Source organism: Eubalaena glacialis, chromosome 10 (assembly GCF_028564815.1).
Source record: "Eubalaena glacialis isolate mEubGla1 chromosome 10, mEubGla1.1.hap2.+ XY, whole genome shotgun sequence".
Classification (NCBI taxonomy): Eukaryota; Metazoa; Chordata; class Mammalia; order Artiodactyla; family Balaenidae; genus Eubalaena; species Eubalaena glacialis.
The window spans coordinates 117,979,618-118,001,210 of record NC_083725.1 but is presented as its reverse complement, the minus strand read 5'-3'; the positions used below and the strand labels follow the sequence as shown (position 1 = coordinate 118,001,210).

General features: G+C 49.4%; 1 protein-coding gene across 2 annotated transcripts in view; it reads left to right on the top strand.

The window, feature by feature from the left end:
* The window catches only part of CPT1A (carnitine palmitoyltransferase 1A), a 67,461-nt gene that overhangs the window by 14,351 nt on the left and 31,517 nt on the right, over positions 1-21,593 (top strand). For both annotated transcript variants that reach the window (XM_061202205.1, XM_061202206.1), the window contains 9 exons: positions 5,489-5,642; positions 8,563-8,702; positions 13,284-13,455; positions 15,363-15,464; positions 16,282-16,419; positions 17,324-17,401; positions 18,755-18,862; positions 19,875-19,962; positions 21,052-21,247. In XM_061202205.1, the coding sequence (XP_061058188.1) occupies positions 5,502-5,642; positions 8,563-8,702; positions 13,284-13,455; positions 15,363-15,464; positions 16,282-16,419; positions 17,324-17,401; positions 18,755-18,862; positions 19,875-19,962; positions 21,052-21,247 (1,163 nt within the window). In that variant the 5' untranslated portion in view covers positions 5,489-5,501. The remainder of the gene's footprint in view (positions 1-5,488; positions 5,643-8,562; positions 8,703-13,283; positions 13,456-15,362; positions 15,465-16,281; positions 16,420-17,323; positions 17,402-18,754; positions 18,863-19,874; positions 19,963-21,051; positions 21,248-21,593) is intronic.

Sequence of the window (21,593 nt, the reverse complement as noted above, 5' to 3'; positions counted from 1 at the left end):
CCGGCTGCAGAGGATACGTGTTTTATTTCCTTACACATATTTTAAGCAATTATTAGAGCAGATGACAAACATACAGAAGAGACACAGGTGGGAATTCCCTGGCGGTCCAGTGGTTAGGACTCTGTGCTTCCACTACAGGGGGCACGGGTTCGATCCCTGGTCAGGGAACTAAGATATCCCGCAAGCCATGTGGCATGGCCCCCCCACCAAAAAAAAAAAAAAAAAAGCAGCACAGGCATAAGGATTCTCACTTGGTCACAGCCCAACTTCACCAGTTCTCACATATGGCAATTCCTTCCCCTGTCCATCCTTCCCCCACCTCCAGTGGATTTGAAGCAAATCCCAACATGATAAAAGTGCATTGGTAGGGGCTTCCCTGGTGGCGCAGTGGTTGAGAATCTGCCTGCCAATGCAGGGGACACGGGTTCGAGCCCTGGTCTGGGAAGATCCCACATGCCGCGGAGCAGCTGGGCCCGTGAGCCACAACTACTGAGCCTGCGCGTCTGGAGCCTGTGCTCCGCAACAAGAGAGGCCGCGACAGTGAAAGGCCCGCACACCGCGATGAAGAGTGGCCCCCGCTCGCCACAACTAGAGAAAGCCCTCGCACAGAAACGAAGACCCAACACAGCCAAAACTAAATAAATAAATAAAAATAAAATTTATTTAAAAAAAAAAAGTGCATTGGTAAATATTTCAGTATGTATCGCCAAAAGATAGCAGCTCTTACCATTCAATTAAAAAATAGTTTTCTAACTTTGATTGTAAAATGTGTGCATGTTACATTTGAAACAGTTGTCTTCAGGCACCTGCAAAAAGTCTCATCCTGATGAATGATAACGTACAATACACCATATAGTTATATTTCCATGTGTATTGGTGAAGCAATGCATAGAATTTAATCTGAATCACAAATAAAGTTGGTGGTTTGACATTAAAAAAAGACAGCAGCTCTTTAGAAAATAACCACCATATCATGTGACACCTAAAAGCATTTAATAGTAATTCTTAAGGTTATGAAGTAACAATTGTTTAAAGGGGTCCTTAGTGTGAATGGAGAACTAGGGCCACATTGGGGGAAAGGAGTAATGCATCCACCCGCCCGCCCACCTGAATTACATATCTGAGGAGAGAAGGTTTAGATGCATGAGTTAAATAGATAACACTTCTGTTTCATGAGACAGCAGTGTTTTTGTGACAGCTTTATTGGGAGATCATTCACATCTCGTACCATCCACCCACCTCAAGTGTACACGTCAGTGATTTTAGTATATTCACACGTGTGTGCAGCTGTGACCCCCATCAATTTTGGGACATTTCGTCACCCCCAAAAGAAACCCTTCTCTCCTGAACCCCCACCTCCCCCCGGCCCTAGGCAACCACGACTTTCTGTCTCTGTGGATGTGACTGTTCTGGACATTTCCCGTAGGTGGAATCGTACAATACGTGGCCATCTGTGTCTGGCTGCCTTCACTCAGCATCATGTTTTCAAGGTTCACCCGTGCGGTGGTGTGTGTCAGCGCTTCATCCCTTTGTATTGCCTGTAAATCGCATCCTGTTGTATGGACAGGGCACATTTTGTGTACCCCGTTCATCAGTGGGAGGATGTTGGGTTGCTTCCACTTCTTGGTTATTATGAATGATGCCGCCGTGAACATCATGTACAGGTTTGTGTGCAGACACGTGTTTTCATGAGCATGAGCCTAGGAGCGGAATTGCTGGGTCGTGTGGTAACTCCACATTTGACCGTTTGAGGAGCTGCCAGACTTTTCCAAAGGGGCTGTGCCATCTGACATCCCAGCCAGACATGCACAAGGGTTCCGATTTCTCCACATCCTCGCCAGCGCCTGTTATCGCCCGTCCTTTTGAGTATGGCCGTCCTGGTGAGTGTGAAGTGGTATTTTGCTGCAGCTAAGCTCTGCATTGTCCTGGTGGCTGCAGGGGGCAGTATTACTAGGCTAAATGTTTCCAAGTGTGAGGCTGTGGATGCCAAAATCGAGGGTGGAATTTTCACTCAATAGATTTGCAGAGGGAGCTTCTCAAGCCCTTGTCATCCGGTTCACTAACTCCTGCTTCTGGCTCAAATCAGGGGAGGCCGGCTCACGATAGTCATCCTGGCTCCTGCAAAACTAGAAAAACAAATTGTCCACCTGGAGGGCACTTAAGACTCTGCTATTTGGTTTTTAGTCTGAACCAATCAAAACAAGCAAATCACTAGTTAAATTCAGAGTTTTTTCAATAATTTTTAGGGACTTCTCTGGCAGTCCAGTGCTTAAGACTCCGCGCTTGCACTGCAGGGGGCACGGGTTTGATCCTTGGTGGGGGAACTAAGATCCCACATGCCACATGGTGTGACCAAAAAAAATAATAATAATAATAAAAATAAAATAATTTTTATTGGAGTACAGTTGATTTACAATGTTGTGTTAGTTTCTGCTGTACAGCAAAGTGAATCAGTTATACATATACATATAGCCACTCTTTTAGATTCTTTTCCCATGTAGGTCATTACAGAGTATTGAGTAGAGTTCCCTGTGCTATACAGTATAGGCCCTTATTAATTATCTGTTTTTCAGAGAGTTCTGATAAAGGCCTCCAGAAACGGAGGCTGTAAATATCCTTGTCTGTCTGCCCCTGCCTGGCAGAGGTTAGCTCCCCGAGCAAACACCGTACACATACCTTTGGAGAGAATTGGCTACAAACACTATATTTAATCTACTGCCATTAATAATCCCTTCCTGTTCTGCACAAAGCCCTTGAAAGATTTTAAAAATCATTGAGGGACTTCCCTGGTGGCGCAGTGGTTAAGAATCCATCTGCCAATGCAGGGGACACAGGTTCGAGCCCTGGTCCGGGAAGATCCCACATGCCGCGGAGCAACTAAGCCCGTGCGCCACAACTACTGAGCCTGCGCTCTAGAGCCCGCGAGCCACAACTACTGAGCCCGCGCGCCTAGAGCCCGTGCTCCGCAACAAGAGAAGCCACCGCAATGAGAAGCCCGTGCACCACAACGAAGAGTAGCCCCCGCTCTCTGCAACTAGAGAAAGTCCACGTGCAGCAACAAAGATCAAACGCAGCCAAAAATAAAAATTAATTAATTTTAAAAAAATCATGAAAGGGTATCCAATCACATAATTTTATTTGCTGTAATGCATGCTGTGCAGAATTCTTACCTTTGTAAGACCTGCTTCGTGTTCACCCCAAGGCTTTGATGGGGGGAGGGGTTGAGTTAACCTTCAGGTTCTGGAAAAATCTTAGAGCCACCTTGGGTAGCTTTTCGAGAAATGGATTCCAGCTGTTGGTTTAAAATGTCTTCAACATTTTAAATTTACCTGTAGCGAGCTTTTGCTTAGAGATCGTACTGCTTTCACATGGGATCTGTCTTCATAATTAGCCAGGCTGTGGACGTTTGCTCAGTGCCAGGTAAATAATGTGTAATTTTTTTTTTTTTTTTTTTTGCCTACGCCGCGTGGTTTGCAGGATCTTAGTTCCCTGACCAGGGATCGAACCCAGGCACTCAGCAGTGAAAGCACAGAGTCCTAACCACTGGACCGCCAGGGAAGTCCCAAATAATGTGTAACTATTCTTGAATGCCGGGCAGATGGCACCAAGCCAAGGTTCCATGAGTGGGATGCAGTTTCGCCGACTTGCTTATTTCTTTCAAGGTCATCTGAGCAGAGCTCTCGGGTGCCCATCCCAGCCGCTCCCTCTGCCCCAGCATCCCCACCTGGGTGCCCCGGTCCACCCCGGGGTGAATGCTCCACTCCCAGCCCTCCCCGCGCTGTGGCTCTTCTGCGTGTGGAGGCTCCGTGGAGCCCACACGGTTCAGACCCCAGCCCCAGGGCGCCTCCGAAACCTGTCTGGAGTGGGTCATCTTCCCCGTCCCCACTGTTCCCACTCTGGGCCACGCTCTCCTGGAAGACCACCCCAGCTTCGTACTGGTCTCACTTCCTCACCCCACCTGCCCCTGGCTCCACACAGCAGCCCGAGTGGTCTTCTTTAGAACAGACACAGACACGGGAACTGACGCCCCTGACTCACAGCCCTTGGATACTTTTCCATTGCCCTTAGCATGAAACCCGACTTCCTCTGGGACTTTCCTTTCTGAATTTAGCGCCCACCTTGACCCCAGCCACCCTGCACCTCCAGCCCTTTCACAGGTCTGCCTTCAGGCCTGAAAGTCTTGCCCTCTGGCCGATCCTTCTCCTGGGCTTCTGTGTCACCTGGGAAGTCCCCTCTGTCACTCCCTCTTCTTTCCGCCCCCTGTCTGAGCTGCAGGAGGGCAGGGGGACCCCCATTCTCCCCACGGCTGGCACATAGGAGGCAGTCAGCACACACTTGTTGAACAAACCAGTGAGTGAAAGTTGAGATCATTTGTCCTGATTTGCTGAAGACTAAGCTAGTTTGACTTTTGTAACTGGGTATCTCTGAAACTGCCTTACCCTTGATTTTGATGGGTCCGACGTCTGCCCCCAATAGGCTTATTACACGGGTAAAAAAAGGAAAAACAGCATGCGATGGGGATACACACACACGCTCACAATTTTGGATTTTTATTCTGGTTTATTCTGGATTTTTAGCTCCTCTTGATCCACATGTGCTTGGTGGCACACGGTTTAGGAGGAGGTGGTGCCATCACCCGCCTTCAGAAGGTGGCAGAGGGGCTGGTGGTGGGGAGGCCAAGAGGGAAGAGGTGAGTCGGGAGCCCGCCAAGGAAGAAGGTGAAGGGAGACCAGATATACCCAGCAGGGGAAATGAAATGCACTTGCCTTTGCCAGGCAGGGAAGCCCGCAGGGAGGGCCAAGCCTGCAGCGGGGGAATGTGATACTGGCTGTTGACAGCAGTTTGATTTCTACACCCTCTGAGGAGGAAGGCCCAGCCTGTCTTGTCAACAGCCCACCTCCCCCTGAGGGTCCTGTGAGTCTGGTGTTCATGGAGTCCTTTGTGGAGCCTGAAGGGGTTTCTCGGGCAGCAACCCCATGGGCACCAGAGGCCAAGGTGTTTGGTGTTGGTCCCGTTTTCCCACCGTTGATCCCTGAAGATAAGGGATCAGGGGCCATTGTGGACGGATTTGTGGACTTTCTGTGCCAGCCTCTAGGCTGGCTGGTGGGCGGGAATGGGATTGGCCTCCCATTTGCAGGGCAAGTTGCTAAACCGCCCCGGGCTTCCTGGGTCAGCCGGGTGTAGACTGGGCGGCAGAGTTCTGTGGGATGGCGGGGAGTGGAGGGCGGAGCGAGGGGTTCCGGCTCCTGGACTCTGCTGATCACCCAGCGCCTCCAAGCAGAGGCCGCAGTTGTCTGTATCTCGCTGGACCAGCAGGGGAGGGGTGATGGCTAATCACAGAATCGGGTGTGTTAATGAAAAACTTGAAATCTATCAAATGGGAGGAAAACAGTCAAATTCAGAATGGATTACGCTTCTCCACAAGTTAGGGGTTTTCTAACGTCCGGTCAGCGCTCCACCGTGTTACGTTCTCCCCTTGTCTTTCCAGGAGCTCGATAACCATGGCGGAGGCCCACCAAGCCGTGGCCTTTCAGTTCACGGTCACTCCCGACGGAATCGACCTCCGGCTGAGCCACGAGGCCCTCAGGCAGATCTATCTGTCTGGACTTCATTCCTGGAAGAAGAAGTTCATCAGATTCAAGGTTTTCAGACACTTGCTTCAATCTGTACAGTATTCCCTTTATTGAAGTTTCAGTGTGTCAGAGTGGTAGATGACACATCATGTATGTTTCCGTGGTCCTTAAGGCTTGTGAAACACTTTCCCATGTATTGGCTCGCTGAATTCTTGGAGAAATTCTGTAAGGCAGGTAGGGTGAGTCGGGACCCCGTAGGGCAGGCGAGGAAATCAGGACGTGGAGAGGGTAAGTGACCTGCTCGGTAGAAGCAGAATAAAGGCTAGAATCCATGTCTCGGCTCCGAGTCCGGAACCCTCTATCTACACCTTGTAGGAAAAGGATTGTTTTTCAGCTGTGTGAAACCGCAGCGAGTTTAACAGCAGTCTCGCCAATAAAATAGTCCAGCATTGAAAAAGATGCACGTAAATGCAAATACAGTTAACTACTCATGTTCTCAATTCTGTTTACCTGCAAGAGTGGACATTTATTTACTGTTTTTAAGCACGTGTCTTGTTTTTAATTCACTTTATTTTAAAAATCACAGAAGTCATGAACATGCATGTACCCTTCGCTTAAAAATTCCCCAATTTTGCTGTTTAGGGAGACACTGCTGGGGAAGATCCCCGGGGGGCTCCTTACCTTCTGCCTGTAAGAATAAATCCTTCCTTCTCCCAAAAAAAAGAAAATAAGAATCACAGAAGGACAAATGCATGTTTAAAAAAATTCAAACAAGACGAAAGTGCACCAAAAGTGTCTGCCCCCCTGTTTCCCAGTTTGTGTGCTTGTTTTCCAGTTTTCCCTTCAGAGGGCAGCTCGGAGGCGGGCTGTTGAAAAGGGACTTCCCTGGTGGTGCAGTGGGTAAGACTCCATGCTCCCAATGCAGGGGGCCCGGGTTCGATCCCTGGTCTGGGAACTAGATCCCACATGCATACCGCAACTAACAGTTCACATGCCGCAACTAAGGAGCCTGCCTGCCGCAACTAAGGAGCCTTTGAGCCGCAACTAAGACCCAGTGCAACCAAATAAATAAATTAATAAATATTAAAAAAAAGAAAAAGAAAAAGGCTCAGGAGCTAGGGTGGATGGGAACAGTGACCAGAGAGACAGTGGGCTGGGACCTGGCGTGGCTGGACAGGTGTTCCCGGGCTCTGCCGGAGGGGTCTGGGGCCCAGGTACATGGCCCCCGTCACACTGGTGTCTTGTGGGCGCCAGCAGCATTACCCACCCGAAGTGGAGGAGGGCGCCACCTACAGGGGAAAGTGCCCTTTGCGCTCCTGACCTTGCTGGGACGCCTCCTTTTACCTACAAATGGAGGAAAGTAGAAGCTTGGGTGCCCCGGTGTGGCCGTTGTCTTAACCCAGTGGAGACGTTGTTCTCGGACTTTAAAAACCTTGTGGTACTGCCGAGGAGACAAAACTAACGTACAAAAACAGACAATGCACAGCGAGGGTGCATCCTAACCACGTGGTTCCTTAGGGGACCATCTGATGCTCAGAGGAAGGGGGGGCAAGGCTGGCAGAGCTGCTGCCGGGTCGGGGGGTGTGGTGAGCAGAGACCTTTTATCTAGAAAGGTCCTCCCTCCGTTTTTTTTTTAAGCAAGCTTTTTTATTTATTATTTATTTATTTATTTTCGCTGTGTTGGGTCTTCGTTTCTGTGCGAGGGCTTTCTCTAGTTGCGGCAAGCGGGGGCCACTCTTCATCGCGATGCGTGGGTCTCTCACTATCGCGGCCTCTCTTGTTGCGGAGCACAGGCTCTAGAGCGCAGGCTCAGTAGTTGTGGCGCACGGGCTTAGTTGCTCCGCGGCATGTGGGGTCTTCCCAGACCAGGGCTCGAACCCGTGTCCCCTGCATTGGCAGGCAGATTCTCAACCACTGCGCCACCAGGGAAGCCCCCCTCCATTTTAATTTAACGTATGTATCTGTTTATTTTACAAAAACGGTTCAGAGAACACCAGAAGGCCCCCCTGCGCCCAACCACTTTGTTTAAAATCTCCTGTGATTCTCCATAATGAGAATAACATGTAGGGATGCGTAAGTCTCTTCTGAGAGAATTCAGATAAAGCTTTGAGAGTTTTTTAATCTATTATCTTAACTATTATCAAATCAATCTTACTAAGATGGCTTCAGTAAGATTTTTTTTTTAATTTTTTATTTATTTATTTTTAAATTTTTAAAATATTTTACCTGTGCTGCGTGGCATGCGAGATCTTAGTTGCCTGACCAGGGATCAAACCTGGGCCCCCTGCATTGGAAGTGCAGAGTCTTAACCGCTGGACTGCCAGGGAAGTCCCAAGATTTTTTAATTGGAAGTTTTGAAACATAGGCAAAAGTAAAGAGGGTAATAAAGCCACACTGCTCGTTTCCATAGCTGTCAACATTTTGCCAATTTTGGGTCATATGTTTTCCTGCCCCTCCACTGCTACTTTTTTTTTTTGAAGGCAGGCTGGGGAGCTTTGGCTGAAGCACCTTGCGGCAAATTCTCGACATGGAGTGAGGTTTCCTGGAAATAACACTGGTTAAACAGTGTCTGATCAGGAGCAGCAGGAGGGGTAGTTTTGGAGTGGGGGGAGTCTCCAGGCATCCTGGGTGTAGCATGTTGGGGAGAGGACATCATGGTTGGCAAGGTGGCCAGTGTCCTGAGTCAGTCTGGGTGAAGCTCGGGAATCTGTATGTTAAACCAGTGCTTCGGGTGAGTCTAATGTCCTGGGGTCACTCTCGGGGGGCACTGTTTTAGGGAGGGTTTTGGCTCAGAAGTAGAGGAAGGGAAGGAGCTGGACAGACGTTGGAGCAGCTGGGGGCTGGAGGCTCTGGGGAACGTTTCCAGTAGTGATAGTGTGGCCGCTTAGCTGCCCCCGTGTGCAGACCCCCCACCCCTCCACTGCCTGCCAGCTCACGGGCCCCCACCACCAGGAGGGACGTTGCTCATGCCGTGCGTGTCTGTGTTTAGAATGGCATCATCACCGGCGTGTACCCGGCGAGTCCCTCCAGCTGGCTCATCGTGGTTGTGGGCGTGGTATCAACAATGTACACCAAGATCGACCCCTCTTTGGGAATAATTGCAAAAATCAATCGGACCCTTGACAGGACGTAAGTAATCCTTTCAAATCTCCAACGGTCTAGGGAGTTACTGACTTTTTTGTTGCTGGCGTTTTTATGTCTTCTCACACATCATGGCTGTTGTGGATTCAGTTTGAGGCTTTTGCTGTGGTTGTCATGTCGGCTTTCTCCCCGTGTCCTGGACTGGTATGAAGGTCCCCTCGGGAGTTTGGGGACCCTTGTGGCCCTTTCTCTGGAGACCAGGGACAAGAAGGGCAGCCTTGGTCCTGCGGTACCCGCCAGGACATGTCAGGGCCCGAGGTGGGGGCCAGCAGTGGCAGTCAACTTAGCCTGGCCAGCGGGACCCTCAAGACGAATTTCTGCCCCAGGAGCCGGTTCTGGACAAGGTCTCTTCCCTGCACTGGGGTCCATCCTAGAGTTCTGGGACCCTGGGAACTGACTGCTGTCGGGGGCTCTGGGGAGACCTCAGCCCCTCAGCTCCCTGTCTGATTGGCTTAGAACACCGGGGGGACCCCAACACTCTCTCCTGGTTGCTGTAGATTTTTCTAGGAGCTTTTTTAATACCGTGATATTCGGCTAGACGGGGCCTTTGGTTGATATTTTTCTTGCAAGGTACGTGGTGCCTGGGGTCTCATGCCAGAATGTTGGCCGTGCCCTCGAGGGCTTTTCTGGAGCCCCTCTGTCTTCCCTCCGGTCCTGGGGGTGGCTCTGGCTCCCGTGTAGCCTCTCCTGCTGCTTGGCCCCTGCGCTGCAGTGACCTCTCTCACTGGGGTCTCCGACATGAAAAAGTGAGGATATGTTCAGAGGTGCAGATTGCTGCCCAGAGTCACAGAGAGGGGAAGTGGGGAGCTGGAATCCACACCCAGCTCCGCGTGGTGCCTGGGACACCTGTGCTTCCTTCAACGTGCCCTGAGCCTCCCCTCGGAGAAGCTTCTTGCCAGGCAAACGCAAAAAAACAGCACCTCTGCCTTATTGGTGTTTGAGTGGCCAAATGATGGGACATACACAGGGCTGTTTCTGTTACCCCATTTGTGATGGCGGCCCTGGCTCTGGAAGGCACATTTAAAATGTTTGTTTTGGCTGCACCAAGCAGCTTGTGGCGGGATCCTAGTTCCCCGACCAGGGATTGAACCCGCGCCCTCGGCAGTGAAAGCTTCAAGTGCTAACCGCTGGCCCGCCCAGGAAGTCCTGTGGAAGACGTATTTTTATGTTCCGGTTGGAAAGTACTAGTGCCTCCAGCTCGGCTGTGGCTGTCCCCTGCCAGACCTTTGATGCTATTCGTGTGTTGCTTCTTAACATCAGAGGACATTGTAGGTCTATTACTAGAGAAATGATAGTTCCCAAGTCCTCGTCCCGTGCTTAGGCTTTGCTTTTTGCGCCACGGGTTTTGGGAGGCAGGTGGGGTCTGTGAGCGATGGGGTGCATCCCAGGTATGTCCACGGGGTCCATGGGCCTTAGCTACAGGGTCGGGGCTGGGCCTGAGCTAAACAGATGAACTTCTGGGCCTTTTACTAAATCAGTTGGTTGTTTGGATTTAAATATTGTTCTTTCAGAAAAGGACAGGAAAGTAACGTGGCAAAATGTGACATAAAGGAAAGCTCCCAGCTCAGGACTGAATTTGATTCTGATCACTCTAAAGAAATGATTAAGTGGTTTTACGTTAAAGGTCTGAATCTTCTTACGTTGCTTTGAGCGGGTGCCCCTCAACTCCTGAAAGCTTCTCCTTAATCATGGTGTCCTGGGATACACGAGAGTCACCGAGAGTCCAGCTGAGTCACCCGGAGCCTCCGGCCACCTCGGGATCGCCGGCTCATGCCTTTATAAGCATCCGCAGGGCCCAAGATACAGAGCCCTGTCATTGCAGTGGAAGCACACCTGTGCTGGACGCCTGCCCGACTCCTTGGTCTGCCTGGGGGCCGGGAAGCCAGGCAGGGACCCTGTCGCTCTCACCTCCCTGCCCCAGCCTCCCTCCTCCCCTCCTTTATTTCCGGGGAGCCGCAGGCCTGCCGCCCCTGCAGACAGTTCACCTCCGATTTCCTGCCTACTTGGGTTTAACACAGTTTTTTAATTTACTTTCGAGTGGGGGCCGTCTCTTTACCCTGGATTATATTTAGAAGTGTTGCCTATTTAAAGCCCTTTCTAATCTGGGTCTTTATAAGATTTGTTTCTTTGTCCCTCTAAACCAATTGCGGTAAACTGGGCCATCCCTGGCCCAAATTTAGAAAGACCAGGTTAAGGGGCCAGCGTCTTCCAGGTTCAAGGGCTGTTCTGCAAAGTCTTCCTGGAGAGGGTTCCCAGTGTCCTGAGGTTGCAGCTTCCCTGAGTGCAGGTGTACGTCGTGCTCTGTGTAAGCCCATCCCTTGCAGCCTCGGAAAGGACACGCCCTTTAACTGAAAGCTATTAAAGCTAATGCTTGCTGTCAAAGTGCCTGTATGCATATATATAAAAAATGCTGGGGGACTTCCCTGGTGGTGCAGTGGTTAAGAATCCGCCTGCCAATGCAGGGGACACGGGTTCGAGCCCTGGTCTGGGAAGATCCCACATGCCGCGGAGCAACTAAGCCCGTGTGCCACAACTACTGAAGCCCGCATGCCTAGAACCCACACTCCGCAACAAAGAGTAGCCCCCGCTCGCCGCAACTAGAGAAAGCCCGCATGTAGCAACAAAGACCCAACACAGACGAAAAATATTAATTTTTTTAAAAAAGAAAAAATTTTTAAAAAAATGCTGAACACATCATTTGTTAACGTAAAAACACTACTTGTTTTTTGTGAATCAAGTGTGTGTGTCTTCCAAGTTCAGTGGCATAGGACTTAGAAATCTAAAACATAGATTGTCTGAAAGACAGGTTCTTAAATCCAAGTTTGCTTGTAGATTAGACTATCAGAAAAGAAGGTAGAGGTTTAAAGTAGAGACTACAGTTAAACTTGAATGCAAGAATTGACAGGTTTATAGAAAGATATGTTTTGAAGCAGACTTTTTGCCAGTATTTTACTTTTTGTTTCTGTGTTACTGAAGTAAGAGAAGATGTTTAATTGGTGGTTTCCAAATATTGGCGAAACCTTTAGGTTAAGGATATAATTGACGTAAAACATTGTATTAGTTTTTAGGTGTGTAACATAATGATTTGATATATGTATATATTGCAAAATGATTACCAAAGTTAACATCCATCACCAAATATAGTTACAAATTGAAAATGTTTTTTAGATTTCATGTATAACAGATTGTACAGTATGTCTTTCTTTTTTTTAACATTTTTTTAAAAATTGAAGTACAGTTAATGTATGATATTGTGTTAGTTTCTGGTGTACAGCAAAGTGATTCAGGAATATATACATATATATATTATAGTCTTCTATATCTGTGAGTCTGTTTCTGTTTCATTAAAAAGCTCGTTTGTGTCATATTTTAGATTCCACATTTAAGTGATATCATATGGTATTTGTCTTTCTCTGTCTGACTTATTTCACTTGGTATAATGCCTTCAAGGTCCATCCATGTTGTCACAAATGGCAGGATTTTCTGCTTTTTTTCCTAGCTGAATAATATTCCATTGTATTGATATATACCTACCACCTCTTCTTTATCCATTCATTTGTCCGTGGACACTTAGGTTTCCATATCTTGGCTGTTGTAAATAGTGCTGTCGTGAACATGGGGTGATTTCATTTCCTTCAGATAAATGCCCAGAAGTGAAATTGTTGGATCATATGGTAGTTCTATTTTTAATTTTTTTTTTGAGGACCCTCCATACTGTTTTCCACAGTGGCTGCATCAATTTACATTCCCACCAACAGTGCGTAAGGGTTCCCCTTTCTCCGCAACCTCGCCAGCATTTGTTATTTAAATTATTTTTATTTTGAAAATATATTGTGGTTTCCAAAACAACTGAAACTACAGCCCACAAAGGTGAATGAGTAGCTGCATTTCTTCTCATTTTTGAAGTCCCATCTTTACCAGATAATATATTACTTTCCTTAGCAAACGAAAACATTTTCTCTGTCAGTTTTCGATTTAAATGATCATTTTACATCATCAGTTTCTACGTGTATTCATGGTAAGTGTTCCTGCCCGGATCGAAAACAAGCTCTTTTGATCTAAATAGTTGAAGTAATAGTTGTGCCAGTTGATCTGCGTTTCTTATGCATCCTGGTGAAATCCCAAGGTGTGTTTAAGGAAAAAGCGTCATGAGCAGCCGGAAGGGAAAGTGCAGGATTGCTGCCGGCTCCCAGCCCAGGAGAAAGCAGGTCAGTCTGGGGCTGAGCTCTCATCGTGGACGGGCCACCGCCACGTCCTCATTCCTAGGCCTGGAGGAAGTCCATGCTCCCCAGTTATGCAGATTAGCCTTGGTTTGTTTAGAGGACCAGCAAAGCAGATGCGGCTGGTTCATCTCGAATCCAGGAGAAAGATGGCTGAGTCTTTTGAGAGCTGGCTTAACACGGGTTGTCCTCTCCCTGATCAGGCCTGACTCCGATTGGGGTCTGTGGCCTCAGCTGTGTCCACAGGAGACCACCCCACCTTGTAGCACGTGGCGTCTCTCGGCGCCATTGCCCGTGGCCTCCTTTCCACGCGGACCAACCTGTGGCTTGTCTGGTCTTGTCTCGGCAGTGGCTGCATGTCCAGCCAGACGAAGAAGGTGGTCAGCGGCGTCCTCTTCGGCACGGGCCTGTGGGTGGCCCTCATCATCACCATGCGCTACTCCCTGAAGGTGCTGCTGTCCTACCACGGCTGGATGTTCGCCCAGCACGGCAAGATAAGCCGCGCCACCAAAATCTGGATGGTAATGCAAACTCACCGCCAGTGCACAACTGGTGTGGATGTTTTTAAACCGCTCTCTCGAGGTATGCCTGACATCTGCGAAGCCGTAGCTCTTGCACAGCTTGATGTGTTCAGGGATAAGTGTGCACCTGTGACACCTTCATCACTGCCAAGGCCACAGATCTACCCACTCTCCAAAAGTTTCCTCGGGCCCCACTTACGCCTCTTGCCTTTGGCCGTAAGAGCATTTAACATCAGATCTGCCCTCTTAGCAAATTTGGAAGAGTCCAGCACAGGAGTGTTGGTTCCAGGCCCGATGCCGTAGGGTAGGTCTCCAGAACGTACTTATTTCTTGTAACTGAATCCTTGTCCCTTTTAACCGTCCCGCAGCCCCGTGTCCCCCAGCCCCCGGCAGCCCCCATCCCTCCTTGCTGCTTCCATGGTTCCACGGACCTGTGAGACCACGCAGGATGTGTCCTTCTGTGCCCGGCTCATCCGTCAGCTCCACATCTGGTGTGGGAGGCTTTTACTTCTGAAAGGAAGGTCCTCGCTGGGCCTTTTCCCCTGGGTGACTTTTTTTTTTTTAATTAATTTTTGTTGGGGTGTAGTTGATTTACAATGTTGTGTTAGTTTCAGGTGTACAGCACAGTGAGTCAGTTATACACAGACATATGTCCATTATACATATACATACAGCCATTCTTTTGTAGACTCTTTCCCATATAGGTCATTACAGAGTGTTGACTAGAGTTCCCTGTGCTATACAGTCCCCTTGGTGACTTGAGCGTTGCCCTGTAGGTGCCAGAGAGCTCTGATTCAACGTGCCTCATTGTTTGGGCCAGAGGCTCTTTTTCTTTAACGATCTTAGTGTGTTCTGAACATCTGGTATTAATGTCTGCTGGGTTTCTCATCCAGGTCACCCATCAAATAAAAGTGCCATCCGTCCGCTTCTTTGTAGCTTTTCTAACCTTAGCTGGCCAGTTGACCGGGACTCCCTGACTCACCCCTAGCTTCTAGTACCTTCCGTCAGCTCACCTCAGCCCTTAGTCCGCCTGTCACTTACCGGCCATGTGCGTGGATGTTTGTCCCGTGATGGGTTCATCGGTGGCTGAATGCTATCCCCTGGGGCTCCTTGTGAAAGGAGCGGGCACCCTCGTGCCCAAGCCCACCGTACACCCTGGGCTTCACTCTTTCCCAAACCGACTTCCTGCTGTTGCTTGGATGTAAGATTTCTGATTTCCAGAGAAGTAGAACTCAACTCCCAGGAGAGATTCTGAGATGGTTTCCACACTTTACAGAGCAAGGTAAACGACCTTCCCCAGGGTGGCCTTCATGGCTGGCGTCCAGGTGAGTCCCACCTGCTCTTCGACATCAGAATCACCCCCCTGTCCACACACACACTGTGAGCCCTAGAAGTTCCTTTGAAGTCTGGTCAGCATGAGATGACCAGTCATCACAGCAAGTTTAGATCATTCCAGACTATAGCAGGCAAGTATGTGCCATCCACCAGGCTTGATATTGACCGAAGGGGCTGCACTTGGCTCCAGGGCCAGGTCCCTCTCCCAGCCCCAGGAGCCAATCCCGAAACCGAGGGCCTTGCAGAAGTAGGTGGGTGGAACTTACCCGCCGTGCAGTGCAGAAGTGCAGTCAGACCCGATGTCAGGGTGCCCGGGGAACAGCACCGCCTGGGCAGAGCAGGACGTCTCAAGGCATCTGTCAGACGTAGGGTTTCATTCACCCTGGGTTTTATTTGGGGTTACCTGTTGGCTGAGGCCTGCAAGTGTAGGGGCAGAAAATGGACTACAGGAAATGAACCAGCACAGAAAATCAGTCCACGGTCGGCAAGTTGTATATACTGGAGAACTGGTTTCGGATCTTTGACAGAGCTCGTCTTTGAGAATGTACCTTTTTTTTTTTTTTTTTTTTAAGGGTATGGTCAAGATCTTTTCAGGCCGCAAACCCATGTTGTACAGCTTCCAGACGTCTCTGCCACGCCTGCCGGTCCCAGCCGTCCAAGATACCGTCAACAGGGTAGGTGCGGCTTCACGCGCCCCCAGAACGCCCGCTCTGAAACGCCAGCATCTTTGCAGTTAAGGTCTATGACTTGATGGGACTTCCCTGGCGGTCCAGTGGTTAGGACTCTGTGCTCCCAATGCAGGGGGCACGGGTTGGATCCCTGGTTGGGGAACTAAGATCCCGCATGCCCCACGGCATAGCCCAGAAAAAAAAAAAATCTCATGGCAAACCCAGGGCTTAGTAGCAGTTTTGTGTCCCGTAAGTTTGCTTATGCACGTGGTAGACGCTGTTGAGTGCTGTGACATGCTACCTGCCTGCTCTTACCTGCAAGGACCAGAGCAGATCAAAGTGGGGACCCCGAAAATTCTGAACTGGAGGCCTGGCCTTGACCTGGTGGCGTGACCTTCCCCGTCCCTATCATTCTGGTTCCTCTTTCCCGTCCTGGTGTCCTGAACACCAGCCTTTGGTCCTACCCTTGGCTCTCAGGGCCTCCCCACCCATATCTCATTGGCACCTTGATAGCTTAGGTGAGAATAGAGCTCTTATTAAGGACCATATGACGGAGAAAAAAATACACATTGAAAGTTCCTTGTTGACCAAACCTCGATCTTGTCAGTCTAGAATCCACTTTGATGATTTTTGTGGTGATTCAAGATCTGGGAGCTTGTATGCCAGTAAAGGACAAAAAAGTTTACTTGTTGAGTTATCACTGATCTAAAACGTCCTTTAGTATTGGAGTTAGCTACGTTGTGTGAAGACCTGCCTTTTTCTAAGGCACAAGGAAGGAAACCATCTGTTTTAACGAGGCTTATGTTTTTTCCATCAACCCCAGTACCTGGAATCCGTGAAGCCTCTTATGAAGGAAGGAGACTTTACACGGATGACAGCTCTGGCACAAGATTTTGCTATCAATCTCGGGCCGAGATTGCAGTGGTATTTGAAGCTAAAATCCTGGTGGGCTACCAATTATGTGAGTATACACACACGCTATTTTTCTTGGTGGAATTTTCTGTAGGAGCATATAATCTGTTCCATGAGCCAGCTAGCTTCCCTGCGCGTGGCGGGCGGGAGGAGACATTGGCGGAGGAAACGAGGCAGGGCGGTTGAGGTTTTGAGGAATGCCTAGCTTGGAGGAGAAGGTGTGACCCAGACACACTCGGTGGGTGGGGCTGGAAGTGGGCGGTGGCTGGAGAAAACCGTCAGAGGCCAGAGGCCACGGTGGGTGGGGCAGGTCACCTTTTGATCCTGTGCTGGTTACATGGGCGTGTTGAGTTTGTAAACATTTTCACACGTACGCTTAGGATCTTAGATGTGCACTGTTCTGTACGTGTGTGTGCTTTACAAAGTGAGGGAATCGTGATCCTTGGGTTCTGGAGGTTGTGGATGCGGTTAGGACGAGGTTGCTGGCCTTCTAGGGGACATCGGGAGGACAGCACACATGGACCCTGTGTGGCTCTGAAAGGGAACCGAGCACGGTTGAGTCAGTGGCTGCCTTGGGGAGGCTTGGAAGCAGAAGGCGAGAAGCAGGCTGTGGGGCAGTTTGGGGTGGTGTTAATGGTCAAGAAATGTTAGCAGTCCGACACTTATCCCTTCTTTTCCATTTGGTCTTTTTTTTTTTTTTAACCCTCTATAAAATGAAGGTGATCTACCTTCTGGCTATGTCTTGACTTGAATAAAACCTCTTTCCAGTTCCTTCCCACTGTTTTGCGTTCCATCTAGTTAGGGCTGTCTTGGCCCCCAGGAGAGGGAGAAATGATGTCAAACATGCGTGACAAAGCACTAAATGCACCCTCCCCCAGCCCCCCGCACCCCGCCTCCGCCCTGGGCAGCCTGGTTAAGCCTGTGGGTTGGTCTCTCCTGTGTGCACCTGACAGGTGAGTGACTGGTGGGAGGAGTACATCTACCTCCGAGGACGAGGGCCGCTGATGGTGAACAGCAATTACTACGCGATGGTGAGTCCCGAGCGCTGTCTGATGGAGACCACGCACCGGGGTGGCCTCTTCCCGGCTCTGTGGGCTGCCTGGGGACGCTGTGGGTTTCCCCGGGCTCCTCCTGGCCCTGCCGCCCCCGTCCGAGGCCTCACGCCCCTAGCAGGGAGCCCAGGACCTGCTTTGCACACTGGAGAGCCCCGTGGATGTCCTTTTGGAGTTGCCAAGTAGCTCAAGGGCACCCACCAAGCTGCTGCAGAGAAATTCGGATCGCACAAGTGCTCTCGTGGCAATTGGCTTTCTTCGTGGCAGCGAACCTCTCCCTCTTTTCCTTCCCTCTGTTTTCCTAACTGAGCCTGCGTAGCGGTGAAGGATCACATCCCTGCCCACCCCGAAAAGCTCAGGGTCTGTGGGTCGGCTGAGAGTTTGTCCACACGCTGAGCTTTGTTCTTCTGGGCCCTGGGACGCCGGGGGTGCTGCACTGAGTGTCATTTTCACATCTCCTTGGTCTTTCTTGCCTTTTGAGACATGGGTGGTCTGCAGAGCACACCCTGTTATTTTGTTAGAAGCACCTCATTGGGGTCTAATAACTGGCCTTAAATAACTGGTCAATCTGTCTTTCCCTTTCTTTCTGCTCTTTGCTTCCTTTTATTTTTTCCACCTTCTTCTCTCTATTTTGTTTGCTTTTTCTGTTTTTCTCCTTTAAAATTTCTACTGTTTAAAAAAATTTTTTTTTTTCCGTTGGAAACAATCTCAAACTTAGAGAAAAATAGTTGGTGTGGTCCAGAAGACTGCTTTTTGAGAGTGAGCTGTCCACCTGGTGCCCTTTCGTTCCTGAAGACTTTGGTGTCTATTTCCCACATAATCAGGGGCAGCCCTGCACATAGGTTCTCTCAAAATATAGTTGAGACAAGCATCCCTTGGACTTGAAAAATGTAGACACTTAGAAATGTGTCCCCAGATTTAGAAAGTTGCAAGCACTGCTCTCTATAAAAGGTTATTTTAACCTTTGGTTCCTTCTCATTCAGAAAACTTCCTAATTATCTAATTGCTCCTTTTAATTTCTGCTTTCCTTTTTATGCATTCTATGAGGATAATTGGGGTGAAGCGCTGTTATCTTTTCTTTTTAGGCTTGAATTATATTTATTTACAATTTACTTTTAAAATATACTGTTACCTTTCCTAGCCCAAGAATTATTTGGGGGCTTGAAACGTGAACACAATAAAACTGAAAAAGTGTAGAAAATGAAAATAATTTCTTTTCCAGCAGAGCAGATGTCACTAACACATGTATAGAAATATTTTAACTGTGTGTTGAAGTTAGCTTGTCTTTTCCTGTGAACATTCTCCCTGCTGTTGTGTGTTTTCTTGTATCAGGATTTGCTTTACATCACACCGACTCACATTCAGGCAGCCAGAGCAGGCAACGGAATCCATGCCATCCTGCTTTACAGACGCAAACTGGACCGGGAGGAAATCAAACCAGTATGCAAACAAACTGCTTTTTAAAAAATTCTTTCAGAACAGCTTTATCAAGGTGTAACTGATGTACTGCACATGTCTGAAGCATCCGCTTTGATAAGTTCTGATATATATATCTCTGTACTCGTGAAACCATCACCATAGTCAAGTTAGTGAACCACCCCCAAGAGTTCCCTGGTGTCCCTTTCCACTCCCCCCCCCCCACCATCGCCCTGATCTGCTTTCTGTCACTCTAGGTTAGCTTGCATTTTCTAAAACTTGTGAATGGAATTTTACAGCATGCATTTTTTTTTTTTTTTTTTGGTCTAGCCTCTTTCACTCAGCATAATTACTTTGAGATTTAATTCTCCTCTGTATCCTAAATGGATATATGTTTGATGTATTTTAGTTCTGCAATTTGTCCTACGAAGAAACCCTCGCTTGCTTGTGAAGGAAATAATATAGCTGTCGAGCTACTCACAAGAAGGCATTTTTTTCTTCTTTTTCTTTTTTTAAAATTTTTATTGGAGTATAGTTGATTTACAATGTTGTGTTAGTTTCAGGTGTACAACAAATTAAATCAGTTATGCATATACATATATCCACTCTTTTTTAGATTCTTTTCCTATGTAGGCCATTACAGAGTGTTGAGTAAAGTTCCCTGTGCTATACAGTAGGTCCTTATTAGTTATCTATTTATATATAGTAGTGTGTATATGTCAATCCCAATCTCCCAATTTATCCCTCCCCCCCCCCCGGCATTTTGTTTTTTCTTAAATACCCCTTTGGTTTAAGTGTCAGTTTATAAATGACCCATTAGGGTGTGTTATTTAGGAATAAGAAGCAGGATGTTGTGCCTTGGCCTGGTTCTGCAAACTCCAGGGCAGCACGGTGTCCCAGGGAGCCACCGTTCTTTATAGTGTTTGGAAAACATTAAGTCCAGCCACGCGATGTGCAGAGAAAACAAATCCAGCATCTAAATGTGTGGACTTGATTTGCTCCTTAGATTTTTGTTTGAAACATGCTTCTATTACAGATTTTTCTTTTGGGATCTACAGTTCCGCTGTGCTCCGCCCAGTGGGAGCGAATGTTTAATACTTCTCGGATCCCAGGAGAGGAAACAGGTGCGTGCCCTGCTCGGGGTTCCTTTGGGAACCGGAACTTTCCATCCTTATGCTCAGGAGATGTTGGAGGAGACCACACTGATGAGTGCTGACCTTCTAAGATTTCAGAGATTTCAGGCTCGTCACCCTTCCTTCTGTTGAATTTCCTTTGTCTTTCTCAGGCCTGGACAGTTAACTGATTTTCAGACCTCCGTTTCTCTTCGGTTGAAGGCTGTCTTTTTTTTTTTTTTTTTTTTTTAATTAATTAATTAATTAATTAATTTATTTTGGCTGTGTTGGGTCTTCGTTTCTGTGTGAGGGCTTTCTCTAGTTGCGGCAAGCGGGGGCCACTCTTCATCGCGGTGCGCGGGCCTCTCACTATCGCGGCCTCTCTTGTTGCGGAGCACAGGCTCCAGACGCGCAGGCTCAGTAACTGTGGCTCACGGGCCTAGTTGCTCCGTGTCATGTGGGATCCTCCCAGACCAGGGCTCGAACCCGTGTCCCCTGCATTGGCAGGCGGACTCTCAACCACTGCGCCACCAGGGAAGCCTGAAGGCTGTCTTATGGTGGAGTTTTTTCTAGGTTGGGTTAGGAATATTCCTATCTCTTCATCTGGATCTTTCAGGGGCGTTTTGCTCTGGCTCCCACGCAGGGTTTATGGTGGAAAGCGCCCTGGATTGTGCTCAGGGAAACCAGATTCGTGGTTCAGCAGCTCACTTCCAGCAGCCTGGGACACATGACCCCCCTCCTTTCCCACTGCCCAGCGTAGGGGGGCCACATCTGCCCCAGCCGGGACACCCTCAAGAATGTAAGGGAGAGACAATGGCACCACCTGGGTCCATCCCAGGCCCGCCAGGGCTCAGGCTTAGCGACGGTTGCGTCCTTTGCTCCAGGTGACACGTCCGGTGGGCGGCCGAGCAGAGCTTAGCACTCAGGCCTGTCTGATCCCAAAGCTCTCGATTCGGGTGCTCTCCCAAGTCCTCTGCAGACCTTTGCGAAGTGAGCTGAGCGGGGTGACGCGGGGAGAGGAAGTGGTGCTGTCACGGGTGGTTTTCTCCCCTCCCCTAACCGGGTGCCTCCGGCTTCTGTCTCCCCCCTCCCCCTCCCCAGACACCCTCCAGCACCTCAGGGACAGCAGGCACATCGTCGTGTTCCACAAGGGCCGCTACTTCAAGGTCTGGCTCTACCACGACGGCCGGCTGTTGAAGCCCCGGGAGATCGAGCAACAGATGCAGAGGATCCTGGATGACCCGTCGGAGCCCCAGGCTGGGGAGGCGAAGCTGGCGGCCCTCACGGCGGGAGACAGGTGCGCAGCCCCTCCGTGATGCCGCTGTGTCTGGGGGCCGTGGGGGGCGGGTGCTCACAGCGCTCTCCTCACCCGGGGTCCCATCTGGCGGGGAGGTGTGTCCACGACCTGCAGTGCTTGGCTTGGCTTTGTCCCCGGGGAGCGGGTTCTGCCCCCACCCTCAGGTCCCCTCAGGCATCTCCGTGTGACGGGCAGGCATGCATGTGCACGGGTCCCCAGGCACGTGACAGAAGGAAGGAGGTAGGCGTCTTCCCCGGGCTGCGGCATATTTAATCTAGAAACAGACGTGTTTAGCCAGGGCCTCTGTGTTGGGGTTAACTTCCTGCCTCGTCTGAAGCTTGTGCAA